General features: G+C 58.1%; 1 protein-coding gene across 4 annotated transcripts in view; it reads left to right on the top strand.

The window, feature by feature from the left end:
• The window catches only part of ADAM33 (ADAM metallopeptidase domain 33), a 74,059-nt gene extending 54,053 nt beyond the window's left edge, over positions 1–20,006 (top strand). For 3 of the 4 annotated variants that reach the window (XM_045018188.1, XM_045018187.1, XM_045018190.1), the window contains 16 exons: positions 414–485; positions 1,052–1,218; positions 1,336–1,420; positions 2,152–2,294; positions 4,481–4,658; positions 5,250–5,339; positions 5,871–6,066; positions 7,079–7,187; positions 8,810–9,014; positions 10,887–10,964; positions 11,927–12,035; positions 12,682–12,829; positions 13,712–13,814; positions 15,862–16,095; positions 16,724–16,878; positions 18,864–20,006. In XM_045018188.1, coding sequence (XP_044874123.1) covers positions 414–485; positions 1,052–1,218; positions 1,336–1,420; positions 2,152–2,294; positions 4,481–4,658; positions 5,250–5,339; positions 5,871–6,066; positions 7,079–7,187; positions 8,810–9,014; positions 10,887–10,964; positions 11,927–12,035; positions 12,682–12,829; positions 13,712–13,814; positions 15,862–16,095; positions 16,724–16,878; positions 18,864–18,915 — 2,124 coding nt within the window. In that variant the 3' untranslated portion in view covers positions 18,916–20,006. The remainder of the gene's footprint in view (positions 1–413; positions 486–1,051; positions 1,219–1,335; positions 1,421–2,151; positions 2,295–4,480; positions 4,659–5,249; positions 5,340–5,870; positions 6,067–7,078; positions 7,188–8,809; positions 9,015–10,886; positions 10,965–11,926; positions 12,036–12,681; positions 12,830–13,711; positions 13,815–15,861; positions 16,096–16,723; positions 16,879–18,863) is intronic. The other variant, XM_045018189.1, reaches the window with a different exon arrangement.
• Positions 20,007–20,327: the final 321 nt, after the last annotated feature.

The raw sequence follows: 20,327 nt of genomic DNA, 5'->3' as shown, positions 1-20,327 counted from the left end.
TGACGTGGGTGAAGCACAAGAGGAAATCTCCTGGCAGTTCAGCTCTCCACAAAGGAGAGGCCTGGGAACACACACCCCTTGTCTGGAGGAGGCGTTGGCGCAGCTAAGGACCTGCTGCAGTGTCGTGTGTCTGGGCGGGGCACTGAATAACGGGACGCTCCACTAACAGGCAGGAACCCCTCCCTTCCGGCTGCACGAACTGGAGGTGCTAGATTGGCATCCGTCTAGGCGCATTGCCACTGCTTTGCGGTCAGAGTTCATTTGGGCCAGAGGCTGCTGAGGTCGATAGAAATAGCTGGACCCCCCTGTTGTTCCGTGCGCAGAGCCCCTCAAGCCTGGATGCTTGGCTTAAGAAAGGACTTAAATACGCCCTCCAGCCTAGCCTAATCCCTCTTTTGTTCCCCTCTCTCCAGTTCCTCAAACAGAATCGCAACCTGGGCCAAACGAAGCAGCGGATCCTGGAGATCGCCAACTACGTGGACAAGGTAACGCCCGGGTGCCCTTGGTGGAGCAGGTTGCTCTCTGTCTGCGTGGCACTGCGTGTGTACAGCACCTGGCGTCCCCAGGCACCAGCCTCACAGTGCTGAGACTTGAGCTGAGGACCCCGCTCCGGACAGGCAAGCCTTTGCCTCAGACAGCGCCACTGGCCTGTCCCCAAGGTTCCCAGCGTTGTTGCGTCTCGATTTAGTCACAGGGCCGCTGAGTCTGAATCCTTCCTGCGCTGTCCAGCATGATTTGGGGCAGGGCTGTGGTACACCTGCTCTTCATCTGGTCCCTGTCCTTTGGCCTGCCCGGTTTGGACGGCACCCACTGGCACAAACCTTGTCACCGTGTCGAGGGGGCAGACCACTAGGGGGCTAAGGTTCAGCTCTTCCCTTACGGGATCACTGCAGGTTAGGACTCACAGTGCCAGTGTGTCGTCTAGCAACGTGAGACCTGAACGCATGCCGCCCTCTGCCCCATGGGGTGGGGAGGGAAGCGCGGCAGAGGTGGTCTGAATCCAGAGGAGTCCGCCGGAGGCCCAGCTGTGTCATCTTCCCCCCTCGCTCAGTTTTACAGGTCTCTGAATATCAAAGTGGCCCTCGTTGGCCTGGAAGTGTGGACGGAGAGGGACCAGTGCACGGTCACCAGCGACGCCAACGCCACCCTGTGGTCCTTCCTGCAGTGGAAGAAGGCGCTGAGGTCTCGGAAGAAGCACGACAATGCCCAGCTGCTGACGTGAGTCCCCTGGTTTCTCTGTGGGTGTTTCCCCAGGCGAGCGCTCTGCCTCCAGGGTGCACTAACGCGACTCCCCCCCTCCCCGTCCCTTCTCGTTTCCGGTGCGCGTCTGGACAGCGGCGGGACCTTCCGAGGGACGACCATTGGGATGGCCCCGCTGGAGGGGATGTGCAGCGCAGAGAACTCTGGAGGTGTGAGCGCGGTAAGGAGAGGGGGGTTCCCATTATCCCCTCAGTCTCTGGGGGACCCCCCGGCCTACTCCCACCTGCTGGGGTTATGTCATTGCAGCTCCCACTTCTCCTGGGCCAAGTTAGCAGCCTCCAGAGCCGGTGCCCGTGGAACTGCCCGGCCTTGGGTTTCCTGAGACGCTCGCTCCTCCGCTGGCCCAGGCCTTCTTGAGCAGCGTCAGGAGCTTAGTGGAGCTCGCTCCTCTGTCAGCTGGAGCCCTTTCCCTCTGTGGTCCGAGGCCTTGGCGCTTGTTCACGGGGGGGCCAGACCCTGGGGTCCCCTTTGAGCTGTGCGACACAATCCCGCCATTGGAGCCTTAGCCCTGCACCCAAACGTCCCGGAAATTGGGGGAACTCAGAACTGGGGTTGAATTTCACAGGGGGCTGAACCACGGTTCTGGATCTGGCACCTCCCCGTGGGAAGCTCTGGGTCCAAATCGAGACCCAGGAGCACAGGCCCTGATCTCTGACTCTGACTTTGGCTCCATTCCGCATCTCGGTTCCCCGTGCCCCTCGGAGCTGGGATTCCAGGCGGAGATTAGCCTTGAGGTGCCTCGGGCATCCTCTGCTTTCCTCCCCACCTGGGAAACAATCCCAGCCCTCCTGAGCCAGGTGGCACCAGCTCCCTTACAGGCTGAGCTACTCTCCCCGGCCTGGATGGCGGAGGCCCTGATGCTGTCTCCGTCCCTCCCCCTCTCTGCACCAGGACCACTCGGACCTGCCGATCGGAGCCGCCGCCACCATGGCTCACGAAATCGGGCACAACTTCGGCATGAGCCACGACAGCGAGGGCTGCTGCGTGGAGGCCACCCCGGCTCAAGGAGGCTGCGTCATGGCCGCTGCCACTGGGTGAGAGGGTGTCGGCCAAGGGAGGGGCTGGCCGCGGCTGCCCCAAGTGCCTTGTTCATTGCAGGCCCCAGGGGTGCTGCCCTTCCCGGAGTCCGGCGTAGCGATGGGCGCCGTGTCTGAGTTATCCTGAAGTAGCTGGTGTGTGTTTTACCGCGACCCTCCATTCAGACCGGCACACGCGTGTGGTCACATCTCTTTCCAGCGGCTGGAGGGTATTTAACAGGAGCGCCGTGGTCTCTTTTAGCTCCTGTGGCCGAGGGCTGTGTTTCTGTGGTGAGGTGGGGCACGCTCGCGCCGCACCTACCTCGCATGGTTTCGCTGACACCGGGGGTTTCTGTACAGACCCAGCCACAGATTCACCAAAAAGGGAAACTCACTAGCCATTCCCCTCTGAAGAGCCAAGTTCCTGCTACACGGGTTTCGTCTGAAAGGGGTTTCTGTCTATCTGCTCCCCCTGAGGCAATTCTGCACCAAAACAGTCAAAATTCTGCGCACAATATTTGCTTTGTCAAAATAGCACAATACAGTCACATCGTTTTCAGTCATTTGGGTCAGCATTTCTCAAACTGGGCTCCGTGGACCCGTAGGGGTCTGCGAGGGCGGTCCAGGGGCCCCGCTGATCACCTCCTCCCCCTCCCTCCCAGTGCCTCCTGCGCTCTGGGGAACAGCTGTTCAGCGGCGTGCAGGAGGCACTGGGAGGGAGGAAGAGGATCGGGGCGGGAAGAGGTGGGGTGGGGCCTTGGGGGAAGGGGTGGAGTGGGGGCAGGGCCTGGGGCTGAGTGGGGTCCTTGAGGGGCCGCAAAAAATGTTTAAATCAAAATGGGGCCCCTTTCCCAAAATGGGTTGGTAAAGTTTGAGAACCGCTGATTTAGGTAATTTATTGCAAAATGCCCGTAACAAGACAGACCACAAAGACTCCGGCAATGGTTTTGGATGAATAGGTTCCTTACTAGACATATCAGCACATCTCTATGGCTCCATAGCGAGCGAGAGGGACAGGATCTCACACGCCCGCCCGGCCTTGCCCCCCCCGATCCAGGCAGGCTCAGCCCGTCAGGAGCCACGTGCCGAGGGACTCAATGGGGGCGGGGGGGGGGGGAATCCAGGTGTGGTGAGAGGGCTCTGTGTGGAGCAATCTGGGCAGCTCAGTGGGGGGGTGTTCTGGAAGCACAGTGGCTCGTTGTGGGGTTCTGGGTACAGGGGACGGGACTCTGCGGGATCCAGGTGAAGGTGGTTGGGGCTCAGCGGGGCGGGTCTGGTTGCTGGGGAGGTGGGGTTGGGGTCTGGTTGCAGCTGGTTGGGGTCCAGTGGGGTAGGAGTCTGGGTGTGGGGGGCTTGGTGGGGTGTTCCAGGTGCAGGGAGGGGTGGAGCCCGGGGGGGGTCTGAGTGTGGGGTGATCCAGATGTATGGGGGCTGGGAAGAAGAGGGGGCAGTTCCTCATACAGTGACCCCTTCCCCCCCCCCTGCAGCTGGGGAGCGATTGGGGCAGGAAGCGGGGGGTCGCTGGGGAGGTTCCTGTAGCCGGGGAACATTTCCAGAGGCGGGTATGACTGTGACCCGGCCCCGGCCCCAGGGCACACAGTAGGAGCCACCAGCTATGGCATGCCTAGCCCAGCCTCTCCCTTCCCCTCCCCAGCTCTAGGTGCACCACGATAGTGAGTGAGAGGGATGGAGAGAGCCCAGCCCCGTCCCCCGAGGCGGCAATTTACTTCTCCCCCAGCTGCTCCCGACACTCAAACCAGACCCACCTCCCACTGCCCAGGAAGGGCGTATGAATCAGTTTTTCTGTGGGGAAAGAGTAAAATCTGCGGGGGACGTTAATTCTGCGCTTGCGCCGTGGCGCAGAATTCCCCCAGGAGTAATCTACGTTAGGAACTTCTCTGGCCCCAGCACTGCAATACCTGAGCTGCTTGCCCAAGTGACCCTGCTCTGGAGGACGCTTCGGTCATTACTCTCCAGTACTAGGCAGTCTGGCTCCAGGGCCTGTTTCAAAACAGGGATTAAGTGGTGCCTCGGGCTGGATATCCCGGCATGTGCACTGAAGACCCCGTGCTCTCTAGTTCCCAGGCATTCGGGCTGCCAGGCTCAGGTGTGTCTGCGCCTTTCCTTCTCCCCCTCGGAACTGGTTGCTCCGATTTAAATATCTCCCCGTCTCTCTCTCTCTCTCTCTCTCTCCCGCTCCGCAGCCACCCGTTCCCCCGCGTGTTCAGCTTCTGTAGCAAGAGGCAGCTGGAGAGTTACTTCCACAAGGGAGGCGGGATGTGTCTCTTCAACATGCCCAGCACCAAAGACCTGGTGGTTGGCAAGAAGTGTGGCAATGGCTTCCTGGAGGACGGGGAGGAGTGCGACTGTGGGGAGCTGGGGGTAGGTGCCTCGGCTCGGCAAGGAGAACTGAGCCGTGCCCATGGGGGCGCTTGGCGCTCCGTTATCTGCTGTGCCCTAGGCGGGGCAGAGCAGGGGCAGAACCCCCCCTGGATGGAGGGGGAGTGAACTGGGGACAGAAGTGGGGAGGGATTCGGTTCAATTCAGTGGGCTTTAGATCAGACCCTCTGACTCTGAGCGCTTGCAGTGTGTTTGTGCTGCACCTAGCACAGTGGGGCCCTGATCTTAATGGGGCCTCTGGGCGCTATCCTATGGTGTGTTGTCAGTGAGAAATCAGTGTGAACCGGGACGAGGTTCAGGCCAAAGGCTGTTAGCCCAGGGGTCCTGCCACTCGCTTGGGAGAGCAAGTTGCACTTCACCTTGTGCCTCAGTTTCCCCATCTGCAAAATAGGGGTAATGATACCAACCTCGGTGAAGTGCTTCAACCCTTAAGGCGGGCTGAAGAGCTGTCTTGGGGAGGGTCCTCAGAAGCCAGCCCTGAGCAAGGTGAGGGGGTGGGAAGGGGATGACCAGGGTCAGCTTGAGAGAGGCCAAGTAGCCAGCTGACCCCCGTGGCTGGCTCTCCCCGTACAGGAGTGCACCAACCCCTGCTGCAACGCACACAACTGCACGCTGAAGGCCGGAGCCCAGTGTGCCCACGGGGACTGCTGTCAGAGCTGCCAGGTAACCTCGCCGGGCCGGGGGCTGGGGGAGGGAGGTGGCAGCAGATGGCTCTGTGTAGAATCGGGTTTGAGGAAGGGAGCCCACTGTCGGGCATGCCGTGACCCCGCTGGGCCTGATCCTCAGCTTAATCCTCTAGCTCAACCTGCCCTTGTGCTGGCTCCGGAGGGCTTGGGTTCAGTCCCCCTGGCTACCACGACGCCCATTAGCCCTCGGGAATCCCTGCTGGCTGCTCCTGTGGCTACCGCATGGGGCTGGGAGTCAGGAGGCCTGGATTTCCTGTCCTCGCTGGCTGTGAGGAGCAGCGTTTGGGCCCCAGGCGGGAGGATCAGCAGGGAGCAGAGCCAATCCCAGTGCTGACGGAGTGGCCAATCCAGCGGCCAGTCAGCCTCCAACCCACCGCACTGGGGGGCTCAGGGGTGCCAGTGGGGACCAGGCTAACAGGTGTGGCTACCGGAGGGGCACGGCTAAAGGGCTTTTTGTGGCTGATGGGACCAAGGTGCAAACGTCTCTCTTCTCCTCTGGCTCCGGCAGCTGAAGACAGCTGGGACCATGTGCAGGGAGCCGGCTGGATCCTGCGACCTCCCTGAGTACTGCACGGGGGCCTCGCCCTACTGCCCTGGCAACGTGTACCTGCTGGACGGCTCGGCCTGCGCCGGCGGCGAGGCGTACTGCAGCAACGGCATGTGCCTGACTCATCACCAGCAGTGCGTGCAGCTCTGGGGCCCAGGTGAGCCCGGCTCCCTCCCCTGCATTCCGCGCTCTCGCTCTGCGTACAGGGCTCGCTCCTGGCTTTGGCAGGGGGGGTGGGACACAGCGAACGGCTCTGAATTGGCCCGGCCTTTGGCCCAGCCGGTGCGTCCGACGATGTTCCCCTGCAGTCGGGACGAGCCTGCGATGTTCAGACCCCAGGGGCGGCATGTTTCCAGGCTGGGGCTGCTGCTTCCCAGGGCAGCTCTGCTGTATCCCCCGCCCCCTTTCGCCAGTCCTCAGTGCGCACACGGCACCCCCCACTGCACACAGGACACCTGCGTGTTGCGTTACACCTCCGTGGGACACGCATCCTTCCATCCCAGTGCACGCTGCATACGCCCACCAGGTGCACACTGCATGCACGCGCCCGCTGCCCGTGCACACCGGCTCCGCACGCCCGTGCAGACACGCAGCCAGTGCACCCTGGTCATTCAGGTATGGGCGGAGCAGGGAGCCTTGCGGGGAGCCTGGCTGCAGATTAGCAGGTGTGAGACTTGGCTCTTGGCCTGTCTCGTTTTCCCATAGGGATGGAGAATCTTCCCGTTAGTGTGTTGTTAGTGCCACCTACTGGGCTGGGCTGTGTACTGCGGCAAGGGTAAGTCTGGCAGTGCAGCAGGGGAAATGGCCCTGGAGGCTGAATTCCACCCCAAAGCCGCAGAGCAAAAGCGGGTCCTCCTCCCCTCGCTGCCCCTCTGAGTCTCCATGCTGCCTCTGTGCAGCCAGGGTGCAATCGCTGCCTGATGCTGGAGCTGCAAGCGTCTCCGGGGAGAGCCTGCCCCCCGGGCATTTCCAGCCCCGCATTGCAAACCCAAGGGTCTGGGTGAGCAGCTGAACCGCCAGAGGCTGCTCCACACAGCTCCAGCTCCAGCTGCTCCACACAGCTCCACAGAGCCTCCCACCCTCGCTCTGGCTTTGCACCCCCGCCATCCCCACGGCGCGGGATCTGCACGCAGGATTGCTCAGGCCACCTTGATTCTTCTCCCCTACAGGCGCCTGGCCGGCTCCCGATGCCTGTTTCCAAGATGTCAACACGGCCGGTGACACGTATGGGAACTGCGGCAAGGACAGCCAGGGGCATTACGTGAAATGTGACCGGAGGTGGGTGCTGGGGATTCACACCCACATGTGTAACACACCAGCTTAGTGAGTGTGATCACGGCTCCCCCTAGCAGCTGGCTCCTGTGGTAACAGTCTGCTGCTCACTCCTAGTTCCTGGAGATCCCCAGCAGCTCAGGGGGCGGCCCCATGTGCTCCCGGTGCCAAAGAGCCTGAGTTCAATCCACACACCAGCAGCCTCAGTGTCTGGCCTTCCCTTAGCCAGAATGTGATTTCTCCTTCCCTCCCTCCTGAAGGCCAGGGTCCATTCCTCCTCCTAACAGGTAGCACAGTGTCGGATTTCCACTTAGGAAGGAACAATCAGTTGCACACATACAAAATGGGCAATGACTGCCTAGGAAGGAGCACTGCGGAAAGCGATCTGGGGGTCATAGTGGATCACAAGCTAAATATGAGAACAGTGTAATGCTGTGACAAAAAAAGGAAACGTCATTCTGGGATGTATTAGCAGGAGTATTGTAAGCAAGACACGAGAAGTAATTCTTCTGCTTTATTCCGTGCTGATTAGGCCTCAACTGGAATATTGTGTCCAGTTCTGGGCGCCACATTTCAGGAAAGATGTGGACAAATTGGAGAAAGTCCAGAGAAGAGAAACAAAAATGATTAAAGGTCTAAAAAACACGACCTATGGGGGAAGATTGAAAAAATCGGGTTCGTTTAGTCTGGAGAAGAGAAGACTGAGAAGGGACATGACAGTTTTCAAGTACATAAAAGGTTGTTACGAGGAGGGAGAAAAATTGTTCTTCTTAACCTCTGAGGCTAGGACAAGAAGCAATGGACTTAAATTGCAGCAAGGGCGGTTTAGGTTGGACATTAGGAAAAACTTCCTAACTGTCAGGGTGGTTAAACACTGGAATAAATTGCCTAGGGAGGTTGTGAAATCTCCATCACTGGAGATGGTTAAGAGCAGGTTAGACAAACACCTGTCAGGGATGGTCTAGATAATTAGTCTTGCCTTGAGTGCAGGGGACTGGACTAGATGACCTCTCGAGGTCCCTTCCAGTCCTACGATTCTGTGATTTAGCAGCTGTAGGTTTGTCATCCTCCCGTGCCTGCCGGTCAGTGGGCGAGAGGCCAGTGACAGTATCAGAGCATGAAATGGGTGATTGGAGAAGAACTGTTCTGCATTGATCCATTGGTAGCATGCACCCTCTTCACGAAGACTTTCCTGCCTCCCTGGGGCAGTGTCCGGTGTAGAGAGAAAATCGTTTGTGGTCCATCCCCTCAGCTCCCTGGCAGGGCTGGTTGACTCATCCCTGGCAGACAGATGCCAGAGGTGGCACTTAGGCAAGTGAGGGGGTCTCTCAACACTGCAGGGAGATGGGTCCAAATGAAATATCTCTAGGGCCTGAGCGTTTCTGGGGAATGGGCAGTCGACTTCTCTGGAATCAGCGGCCCCGGGCCTAACAGGCGGTGTCATGTGACACAACAGATGCCAGGTGCTTAAGCAGACAACTCGTGAATTACCCAGAATCCCTTGCTTTGTTAAGCTCCTCCTACAGCACGTCCTGATCCTCTCCGATACCGTGGGGGAGCCAATAACTCAACGAGTTGAGCTCAACAAGCGAGGGCCCATTTGGTAATCTCGGTGTCTCTCTTCCTAGAGACGCCAAGTGCGGCAAGATCCAGTGCCAGAGCTCAGCCAGGAAGCCCAAGGGAACCAACACTGTCTCCATGGACACCACCATCCGCTTTAACGGGCGGGAGGTGAAATGCAGAGGCACCTTCATGTACGCCACCAAGGATGATGAGGGGGACCTGTCGGACCCCGGCCTGGTGATGACAGGGACCAAGTGCGGGGATGGGATGGTAAGCGCCCCCTTCCCCCCTCCCCCCCCCCGTTACCCGGGGTTCTTTCAATCCAAAGCTCTTGGTAACTTTTACTCTGTGCAAGGAGGTGTCAGGAAATAAATCAGGGGAGACACGGCCGTCCGACCGATAGATGGCTGGCACAAACAGGACAACACGAGTGCTTTCACTTAAAGCTAAACTTTACATAGTCTCAAGCACTTACACACGTCTGCAACAAGTTAGTAAAACACCCACAACCCTTGCTAATTACCAAAGCTGAGTGTGGCTTTCGAGTGATACAGCGGCAACCCGTCTGCCACTGGGGAACACAAGATGCATGCAGAGGGAGAGGCCAGTCCCGAAACGAGTCCCACCTGTCTCAAGCTTTTTTCCCCTTATTTATACATTAGTAATAGAATGACATGTCCCTTAAAGAAACCTTGTTAAGTAAGCAGTTTTAATGATCGAGCAAGAGGTTCCTTCTGATTATTGATTAACCAGGTGTGGGTCTTTCCAGAGCTTGCAGCCTTGAGACCTCAATAGACATTCCTGGGGCATATCCTACTCTTTGAAAACGCATGTATCAGCAATTTTAACCCAATTCTTATCAGGGAGGACGTGGGGTCAAGCTGCCCTTTCGGTGACACCCTAAATCCCCCTCCCCTCCTGCCTTGGTCAAGCTGAGACTTGCTTTTAACAGCTTGCTGACTAGGCTGTCTTTAACAATAAGCCATAGTGGTTTCAGGCACTTTACTGGTTTGCCAAAGTCTCCCCATACACCCCCACCAAATGGTTGGAGGATGCTGTGGCCTTTGGTTCATCCAGAGTCACCCAGCAGAGCCTTGGGCAGGACAATGCAAGAACAGAGGGGCTCCTGACTTCCTTCGCCACTGCAGCTGAAGGGAATTGGCCTGAGTATGGGCTTCAGAGATTCGGTGCCCCCGCTGCCACAGAGGGCATGAGTTAGCCTCCTGCTTGGCAGGCAGGACTGGCCGGGCCGAGGGGCTGTGCTCCCTCCAGCCCAGAGGGATGGTCCCTGCAGGTCAGGGTGCAGGCCCGGGGGTGGGAGAGATCAAGGCTGGTGGGGGGCCCAAAACAGAGAGGGGTCCAGTCTCTGGGCAGTCAATGTGATCCCGTCCCTCCAGTGCTGAAGTCAGCTCAGAACATCACGGCAGGACCACGACATCTGTGTGTGCGGGGAGCAGGCAACCAGGCATGGCAGCAGCCATGGTCCTCGTCGGAAAGCTCCATAGCAAAAGGAAGATTGGGAGAGCCAAAGGGCTGCCTGAGAGGAAGGGTTAAGAGCAACAGAGCCAGGATACGGGCGGCGAAGGGATGATGCACTAACAGGGCGTATGGCGCTATTAAGCGTCAGGTTTGCGGAAGGGGCAGAAGTCTTGAGGGCACCTCCAGGTGGGACGGAGCCAAGCTGAGGAGAGTCTCCATGCTGGGGCGGCTCCTGACCCCACCAGTGCACGATCACTTGCCCTTGTGCAGCACTGCTCACCCTGCATCTCCACACGCTTGACAAAGGAAGTCAGCCAGGTCAGACTAGGAATGAGTTTCCAAAGTGGAGCAGTGGCTCCTTGCCGCTGGCATGCTGGGAATACCGCCCCGGCTGAACTCTTGGGGGATGCTCTGGGGACCCAGCCGGCGCTCGTGGCGAAGGGAGAAGGCAGTGCGAAATGGACTGGATTCACTAATCGAGTCTGAAGAGTGCGAATTATTGGGGTTTGCACGTTAACAACTGTGGACTGGCTGAGGGTGGAGGCTCCATCTCCCAAGTTGTCTAGGTCCCCATGGTCCTAGCTGAGGAGTGCAAGGTCACATTTTCCTATCTGAACTCCTAGGTCCTTCCCCACTAACTCCCCCTTCGCTCATTTCACTCAGGTCTGCAAGGATCGCAGGTGCCAGAACGCTTCCTTCTTTGAGCTGGAGAAGTGCATTTCCCAGTGCCATGGCCACGGGGTGAGTAACCGTCCCAGAGCTTTGGTTGAGTCCTGAGTTTGGCCCAGGTTCTCCAGTTAGGTGAGCGTCTCACAGCCAAGTGGCCGCCTGCCCTTTGCATCCGGGTCCAGTAGAGAAGGGGCTGAGTTGGTCTGTTTGAGTCTGGGGCCGAGTTCGAGGAGGGCAGCGTGGATGACCTGGGTTCTAGATCTGAACTTCGCCTCAGTTTGGGAGTGGTCAGAGCGTGGTTCAGATGCCTGTCTTAGCTTAGCGCCCAGCCAAGCTCAAAAGCCCAGCTGAGGCCTTCGATAATGAGGAAGATTCATAGGCCAGAAGGAGCCATTCTGATGAAAAGTTTAAAGGGGATGAAGATTTGGTCTCTGCAGGCAGGGCTCCCTGTGATATGAATCCAGAGCTTCTGGCATCGTAAGCCAGTATCTTCCCAGCAGGGCCCCCACGGGCTCCTTGATGATTGTGATGAGGGTGAGTGAACTGGGAGCGGTTTGGGTGGAGTGCAAAGTTCTGCAGGCGAAAATCCCCTGGGTGGAGAAAAGGGCTTCCAGAGCACAGTTGGTTTAGTGATGCGACATCAGAGCATTGCCCCACTGAAGTCCACGAAACTGGACCTGCAGATGCCCGGGTGGGCCGCTAGACGGCTCGAGCACGTCACCCTGCTGGGAGGGGGAAAGGGACAGCCAACGAGGACCTTGGCTTGATCCCGTGATTACAGACTGGCCTGCCCAGAACCGTGGGCACCTGGACGGATGGTCCAGATTCTTCCAGTTCTGCTGTCACTGCTCTGCCGCTCTCCTGGGGAGCTGGAGCCGGGGAAGGCTGAAGCTAACCATAGCGACGCCCCCTCTGGTGTTGGTTGCCTGTGGGAGCTCGTCACCGGCTTTTCATCTCCTTGTGCTTTGTCCTCCTACCAGTCTGCTGTTGACCATTACTCTGCCCTGGCCCTGACCCCCTCCCCGCACCTGTAGGTTTGTAACAGCAACAAGAACTGCCACTGCAGTGCCGGATGGGCCCCCCCGTACTGCGAGAAGCCGGGCCTGGGGGGGAGCGTGGACAGCGGCCCCGTGCAGCACGACAGTGAGTTCCGATGTCAGGCCCGAGGTGGAGGGAGGTGGCCCCAGAGCTCCCACACACACCCCTCAGCTCAAAGCCAGGCCACTCCCCGGGGTGGGCGGTGGGAGTGAAGGAAGCATGGAGCTGCTCTCTTGTGCCACAAGGACGGCGAGGCGGAGAGAGGAAGCAGCTGATGGGACAGCACCCAAGTGGGGAGGTTCATTCGGCATCTCCAGCTGATCTCCCCATACCCAGGGAAAGCTGTTGGCAATGCTACCCCACAGCTGCCTCTTCAGCAGCTTCTCGGGTCCCCGGTGGCTGGGCGGGTGCCACCGGCTGTTTGCAGAGAGGTGCCTGCAGCTCCAGCTTGTCCCGGAGGTGGGAGGGGGCCATGCCGTTCTGCGCGTGCAGGTTAGGCCCACAGCAAAGGTATCGGGGTCTGGCGGTCAGAGAAGGTGGCTCTGTACTGGTTTGCGGTGAGCCCCTACGAGGTGCAGTCAATGGAAGGGGATAGACCCAGATCGCGGTGTTTCTACGCAGCCACGCTGTGGAGCCGAACTGCTCTGAGGTCTCCCTGTCAAATGGGAGCGGGTGTTTTCCACCCCCCGTGTAAGGGGCTGATGCAACTTCGAGCCCCCTCCTCATCTCTCCACTTCCCCCGCCTCCCCAGACCATGAAGCCATCTTGATAGCCCTGCTGGTCATCTTCCTGCTGATCCTCCCCGCCACCGCTTTGGGGATCTACTGGTGCTACAGACGGAAGAACTCGCTCCTGAGCAAATGGATAAAGAGCACGAGGAAGAGCCAGGAGACGGGCAGGTGAGCGACTGATGGAGCCAGAGACCGTCTCCCCCTTGAGGATCCAGCGGCACCCACAATGATTTGATTCTACGCCTCGACTCACTGGGGGAGAGAATGGGTGGGGTTAGCGGTATAGAGCATAGGACCCAGATTGTTAAAGGCATTTAGGCACTGTGGCGCTCAGCGTTGCAATGCCTACCTGATTTAGGAGCCTACATCTCATTGTTAGGAGGTATTTAGACACTTGGGAGCCAAAATCCCATTGACAGTCACCTGCAATGCCTCAAAATCTGGGTCTACTTCTGATCTGATCTAATGCCAGTTTCACATAGTCACTTTGGGGGAGTTACTTGCAGTAGATCAGAGTGTGATTCTTGCTTGCATGCATGGGGTTAAACTGATAGCCAGATTTGAGGCTGGGAAGGGATTTTCCCCTGGCTGAATTGGAGTTTGCATCTCCCTCCAAAGCACTGAGCAGGAATGATCCATTAGACTCAGGTGCACCCTACACGAACACTGGCTACCTCCATCCAGGTGTCATCTTCTGTTTCTAGGGGACTGCAAAAGTTTTCTGTGTCAAACCAGATTGGTTCAGCATTTCATGTGTTCTGTTTGGTCCCCATCCTCCTCCTCTCTGAGCCCCACTCAAATATTTAAAAACCCAGTTAACAGCAAAGGAAAACAGCCCCATCTGTCGATTTACATCCCGGGCACATTCAGAATATGCCTCAGTGAAAATGCTACCTTCCCTCAGGTATTAAAAGTAGCCATGTAACCATACTCGCTTCCCCTTCTGGTTCACGTGTCCGTTCCGGGGTCTGACAGCCAACACCGGTGAGGGCAGCAATTGCAAAGGATTTGACTCTTTCTGTGCTGTTTTCTGTTTTTGATTGGGGGCAGGAACGGAGCCATCCATCAGAAGGGAAACGGGGGCCATTCAAACGCAGCTTTCACCTTGCAGGATGTTTCCTCCTCTCGTAAAGCTGCCAGCAGCACTAACAAAGTAAGTGGGGGGCCTCAGATCTTTGCATGACCGATTACTCCAAGTTTACGTCTCCTCTGCCTAGAGTGGTGCTCCAGCTTCGCGTGTGTGTGCTCACATCTCTCTCTAGCAGCCGACTCCAACGCCTCCAAACCTGCTACCCGGCAGACGCTAGCAATGTGATTCCTGGAGCTCAAGTAGGCAGGGCTTGCGGTTTTATTGGTACTGGAGGTCCTGGGTTCCGCACCCGCTGACAACTTCCGTGGCTGGGTGTATGTGGCCATGGTTTATTTCATTAGCATCATGGCCGAAGGGCCAGATCCTGCTCTGCATTTCACTGCTGTAAATCCAGAATAACCCCACCGAAGCCAGGAGTCACTCCAGATTTACACCACAGACTCCAGGCCAGAAGGGACCGTTGTGATCATCTAGTCTGGCCTCCTGTGTAACGCAGGCTGGGGGAACTGCCCCACCATAACTCCTAGAGCAGAGCTTTGAGAAAGAAAGCAGCGTAACACAGACCAGAAGTGGGCCAAGAATCTGCAACTTGGCTGGTGCTTGACTGACTATTACATTCAGTGAAGGCTTCCAGCCACTCGTAACCCAGCTAAAACTTGTTACGCTCTCATAAATAATGACAAGACCCTTGTAGTTCGATCACGTGGCTCCTTTTCCCACCAAGGCCTCTTCCTCCTGATTTGCTTTTCACCGCTGCCCTTTGAACAGTGGGTCACTTTTTGAACCATTCCCCCAAGTCCCATCTTCTCCGGGACAACCTGGCAAAGGTGGGGGGTGAACAGTTGCGGCAGGTTAGAACGACATCCCAAAGGTGCCGCTTATCAGAGGTTGCAAATTACTCTCCTTCAATGGCTAAAAGCCAGGCATTTACGCTGAATCTCGGCGACTGTGGGCAGCTTTACTGCTTGTCGTTCTGTTCCAGCGCTGGCACGGTGGAAGGACGCCTTGGGTTTAGTGAGCGTGTTCACTCTGGCTGGACGGGTGCTTGGAGCCTGCAACTCTCCTGTCCTGTGCGCCCTCTAAGCTGCGCAGCTGGGCGGCCGCCCAGGAGCGATTCAGGTGCCACGCAGCTGATTAGCAGAGCGCACACATCTGGCAGTATGTGTTCAGGTCCCCTCCTCCCACTGCTTTGCAGCTGTGTTGCTCCTGCAGCTGCTCCCGGGACCTTCCTCCTGGCTGGGCCAAGTGTGGGAGGGTAGGGGGGAGATGCTGATGTCAGGGTGTCCCCCTCCTCCCACCCCCGTACCCCATCTCTGCAGAGCAGGAGAGGGGACAGCCTGGCTCAGGACTTGGAGCTGCTGCGGTCTGAGGTCTGAACTATGGGGGGTGAGTGAGTGTGCCTTTCTTAAAGAGACAGCGCACAGTCTCTGAGCCATCCCCATCAGCCAGATCATCACACAGTCCGTCTCTCTCTCCCCCCCGCCCCACCCATGTACCCCATCTCTGACAGGGGAGACAGGGCTCAGGACAGAGCAGGAGAGCTTTCAGTGAGTGCCTTAAAGAGACAACACAGGGCGTCTCTCAGAAACTTCCCCAAATGTAATTCGTTGAGTAGTGAGTTCTAGAATGCCTAACCCGTCCTGGCTGGAGTAATTATCCCTATGGTAACTTTTTAAAATATATATTATATCTAAGGTTTTTTGTTTCTCTTGGTGGCGCACATCTGCCCGGACCTCGGTGCACATAACATTTATTCCGCACATGGATGGAAAAAATTAGAGGGAACATTGCTCCTGTCCTGTCCCAGAATGCACTGGGTCTGGTGGAAAATCTGGGCTGGATACTTCCAAGGTAGTCCCCATTCCTAGTTCCTCTCCCGGGGCGACAGTCCCACGGCGCTATGTTCCACTCCGCTTGCAAGGGTTGAGCGTGGCCTTCAGTCACGTGAGGGAGAAGGCAGGGAGAAGAGGCGGGATCAGTTGAGCACCGACCCGCAGAGGAGCACGTAGGCACTGAGCTGCTGGGTGCCTGCTGAGGGTAGTCCCCTCCCAGTGACCGGGGACCAGGGCCTTAGGTTTGATTCCATTTGTTTGTTCTTCCGGCCTTGCAGGCAGCCAGGGGCATCTTCCCTCTCAAGCCGAATGGTTCCCAGCCTGTCAGCATTGTCCACCCCCTTCGCCCAGCTCCCAGCCCAGCCGCTCCGCCCCACCGAGACCTCAAGCCGTCCAGGCCGCCGCCTCCTGGCGGCAAATCCCCCGTCGTTCTGGCCAAAGCGATCAGCTCCCAACCCAAGCTGCTGCCTCCAAAGAAGCCTCTTCCCAGCACCCCCGTGAGGACCCCTGTGGTGAGTTTCCCTGGTCGCTCCCCAACGCACAAGGGTTTGGTTGCTGTGTCGGTCCCTGCTGGAGTACGCTGAGGTGTCCTTTCCCACCTCACTCAGCCAGGACCCATTCAATGCTGCTAGGACCCAGGCTACCGCTGGGTGTCTTTGTCCCCCTCTAGGGGTGAGGCCAGGCATTGCCGCTGAGCTGACACTAGCTCCAGCGGTAGAGGCTCATGCTTTTAGATCCCAAGGGCCTGGGTTCAGACCCCGCCTTGTGCACTCGAGGCTGGTGGCTGACAGCCCCAGAGGCTGTCATGCTGACGGCCTGTTTGTCCACCGAACAGCACTCTGCCCCGGGGCCTCCACCCCTAGCTGCCTCGAGAAGGGATTTCTGCCTCCGTGGCTCTTTCCAGTGAGGTGCGGTGCCGGGTTAAGCAGCTGCTGGGTCCCCCCAAAGAGGTGGCTGTGTGGCAGTGGTGGGCAGAGCTAGCCACATACAGCAGCAAGAGGCTTCGAAGTCCACCTGGGTCCCCATGTCTAGTCCCCAGCTCTGTCCTGGGAGAGGCCGTGTTGTGGGCAGCTGGGGACTGTTCCTGGGACAGAGGATCAGCTGGATTGTGACACCTGCTTGTACCGTGGTCTCCTCTAGATCATCCCAAAGCACGGACCCCCTCGCCGGCCTCTGCCTGGGAGCCCTCTCCTGGCCAAAACACCTCCCTCGGCACCGGGACGGACCCTGCTGGTCACGGTCCCTCCCACCAACTTCAAGGCGGCAGGGGCCAGCTCTGCCAGGTACCTAACCAAGTAAGTCCAGAGTAAAGCTTGAAGCTTGGCTGCCCCCTCGCCCGGCTGCGTCCTGGCAGGATCCCGTGGTGCAGCGCGCCGGGGCTGAGGTCCCCCCCGCCCCGCAGCTGTAGAGCGCAGGGTCCCGGTGCGGCAGACATGCCCCATTCCCTTGCTGTGGCAGTAACAGAGGAGCTGCAGGCAGCCTCTAAAGCACTGAGCTCCGACAAGTGTGTAACAAGAGTGAGCCGGCGGCCGGCACCTCCTGGGCCCAGGCAAATGGTCCGTGGAGCTTGAGAGGGCCCAAGTCAGAGAGTCTCTCGGGCTGAGAGTGACTGGCCCAGGTGGTGATGGGGGAAGTCTGGGCAACGAGAGCCTGATGGCGGGCCCAAGGGGACCGTCGGTTTGCTGGTGGGGCGGGGGCTGGGGCTGAGCAGGGGCCAGGGGAATGGTCCGGGGGGCAGTCTTGGGGAGGGAGCTGGATGGCTTGAGGAAGCACTATGCGGGGGCAGTAAATGCTCTGTGCGGCTGGAGGGGCACCGTGGGGCATGGGGGTGCGAGTTCTCGCTGACCGAGAGGCCCCTGGCAGGGAAGGGGCTGCGCTCAGAGGCCCGGGCAAAGGGGCTGTGGCATGGGAAATTTCTGTACAGTCAGACGGCATCTTCCTTCAGCCTGAGCTGCCCGCAATCTGCCAGGCTCTGCCCAGAGACCCCAGGGCTGGGGAAGTGGGGGGGCACGTGCAGGATTTCCCTGCAGGGTTGGGGCCTGTTCCCTGCCATGTGCCCAGAGTGCAGCGAGCCGGCTGCAGCAGCAGTAACAAGGGAACCTGGCTGTGACCGGCCTGTTTCTCCTTTTCCCCCCTGCCCACGCCCTCCCCGTTCCAGCCATCCCGCTGACGCTGCGCTCTGTGGCAGGAGCTTGACTTGCCAGCAGGAAGGACGGCCTTGTGGTTAACAGGCCAGATTGGGGAGCGGGAACTGCAGGTTCAGTCCTCTGCTCTGCCACAGACTCCCTCTGTGACCTTGGGCACATCACGTTCCATATGTCTGCACTCCATGCTACGGATATGTCTGCACTTGAAACGCTACCGCTGCAGTGAAAGGAGGGGGTCTCTTGTTGACGTAGGTAATCCACCCCGCCAGGAGCCAGTAGCTCGCTCGGAAGAATTCTTCCATCATTGCCCCAGAGCTGTCTATCCTGCAGGGGTCAGGTCGGCTTAACTGTGTCACTCATGGGTGTGGGTTTTTCATGCCCCTGAGCGCTGTGGTTGGGTCGACTTCACTTTTGAGCGTAGACCTGGCCTAAGCCTGGGCTCTGATTCAGGTTTGAGCCAAGCCCCCCCTTCTATCCACACACAAATCAGTCTGACTCGGGGAGATAAGGCTCCACGTCCCAGGACGCTGCTAGAGGGGTGAGTCCTGCTGTGGCTTGGGTCCCAGCCCTGGTCGTTGTGCAGCGCAGTGCGGACACACTAGCATGGCCGGGAGACCTGGGTCCACCCACTGTAAGCCCAGGTTTCCAATGTGGTGTGGACGTTCAAGCGTGGGCTTGGAAACACTGAGTCCGCAAGCCCGGCTCCCGCAGACCCAGGTTTACAATGCAGGGCACACATCCTCTTAGTCACTTAGTCCCATGCGGTACGTCAGATGGGACCCCAGTAATATTGCCCTTCCTGGCAAGGCCATGGGGCCCATGTCAGAGAGCTGGCGTCTCGTTGGTAATCATGTTTATTATGGCAGTGCCTCAGGGCCAGCCAGGACCGTGGCCCCATGCTGCTAGGGGCTGCACAGACACAAGGTGGTGCCCTGCAGGGTTACAGTCTCCACGCACAAGCCAGACCCCGGCGTCAGCAGGATTTGGGTGGTGCCTGGGCCGCGAGCCGTCTTTCTGCACAGGCGGGAGTTGGAGCTTGATGTTTATGAAGCCCCTTCAATGCCGAGAGCTGCACAATTGCCGGCTGGTTTCCGCTCTCTCAAAAGCGGTGTTTTTCTCCTTCTCTCCGTTAGGCCTGTCCCGGGGTTCAAAGTCCAGTCCGCCTCCTTCCCCTTTAAGAAATGACAAACGCGGACAAAGCAAGAGGAATCCTCGGATGTGCTCCCCGAGCTGGTTCTCCTCATTTGCACTACGGCGGGCGATGGGGCTCTTTCGGATACCAAAGGACTATTTTTATACGAGGGAAAATGTTTCTGCACATAGAGGAGGAGGGTGCTGGGGAGAGGAAAGTGGTACGGTGCTATACCGGTGGGGTGGGCAGCTTGCGGGGTTAAGCCCCGTGACGCATCAGCTGCCTGCCAGGGGAATCACCCAGACTCGGCTCCTTCCCAGCTATGCCTGTTGGGCTGGGAAGGAGCAGATCTGGGTCTCCTAAGCGCCATCGCTGATGGAAGAGGCTGGTGACCAGCCCAAAGGCAGCACCTAGCTACCTTCTCCTCCATGGCGCGCCACTCTTGCCATCAGAATCCAATGCTGGACGTTGTTACCGCAGCTGGCGCCGGCGAGCCACGCGTCCCGGGGGACCATGCAATTGCCGACTCAAACGGCGCCACCTAGCGGTGGGATGTCTGACTGGCGTGTCCCTGGAGGATCCTTGTTGTCACCCTCCCTGGCCTCCTCCGTGACAATCGTGGAGAACCCAGCAGAATAAGTTACTCTGAAGAGGAGGCAGCTGGGAGCGCTTCTCTCATGCGGCACGTGTGGCAACGGGGTTTCAGCTGCACGGCTATTTCAGGGAGCGGGGGGGTTCCCCAGCCACATGCTTTGTGCCCATCATATGGTGTAAGCCATGTGATTGCTTTCTGAGCTGCTAATGTTTTATTATGAAAAGGGGGAAGAAGTGTGGACCAGTGGTGAGAGCAGGGGACCGGGGAGACCTATTCCCAACTCTGCCACTGACTCACTGTGTGGCCTTGGCCGACTCACTGCACCGCTCTGTGCCTCAGTTTCCTCATCTGTAAAATGGGGGTAATAATACCTACCTCACAGGGGTGTTGTGAGGTTTGACAAACTGATGTCTCTCAAGGGCTTTACAATCCTCAGATGGAAGGTGCTGTAAAGTATTGCAATGTGGTTAATGTCTGAGTCACTTTCCTATGACATGACACCTGACGTCGTCAGTGTCTCTGAAGTGAGAACAATGCCTTTCTCCAGTCTCCTTGCGTTCTTTCGTTTTGCTTGATCTGAATCACCGCCGTCCCCTGGGCACTTCAGTCACAAAGTGCCGTTGTCAAGGCTCTCGTTTCTCAACCTGCTCACAGATTCCTAGGCCAGAAGGGACCCACTGTGATCAGCTAGTCTGACTTCCTATATATCACAGGCCAGAGAACTAGATCCTCTCCTTTAGAAAAACATCCCATTTGATTTAAAGATTGCCAGTGATGGAGACTCCACCCCAACGCTTGGTAAGTTGTTCCGGTAGTTAAATATCCTGGCTGTTGCACCTTATTTCTGGCCTGAATTTATCTAGCTGGAGC

Source organism: Mauremys mutica, chromosome 5 (assembly GCF_020497125.1).
Source record: "Mauremys mutica isolate MM-2020 ecotype Southern chromosome 5, ASM2049712v1, whole genome shotgun sequence".
NCBI classification, from domain to species: domain Eukaryota; kingdom Metazoa; phylum Chordata; order Testudines; family Geoemydidae; genus Mauremys; species Mauremys mutica.
This window is presented reverse-complemented; position numbering and strand designations above follow the sequence as displayed.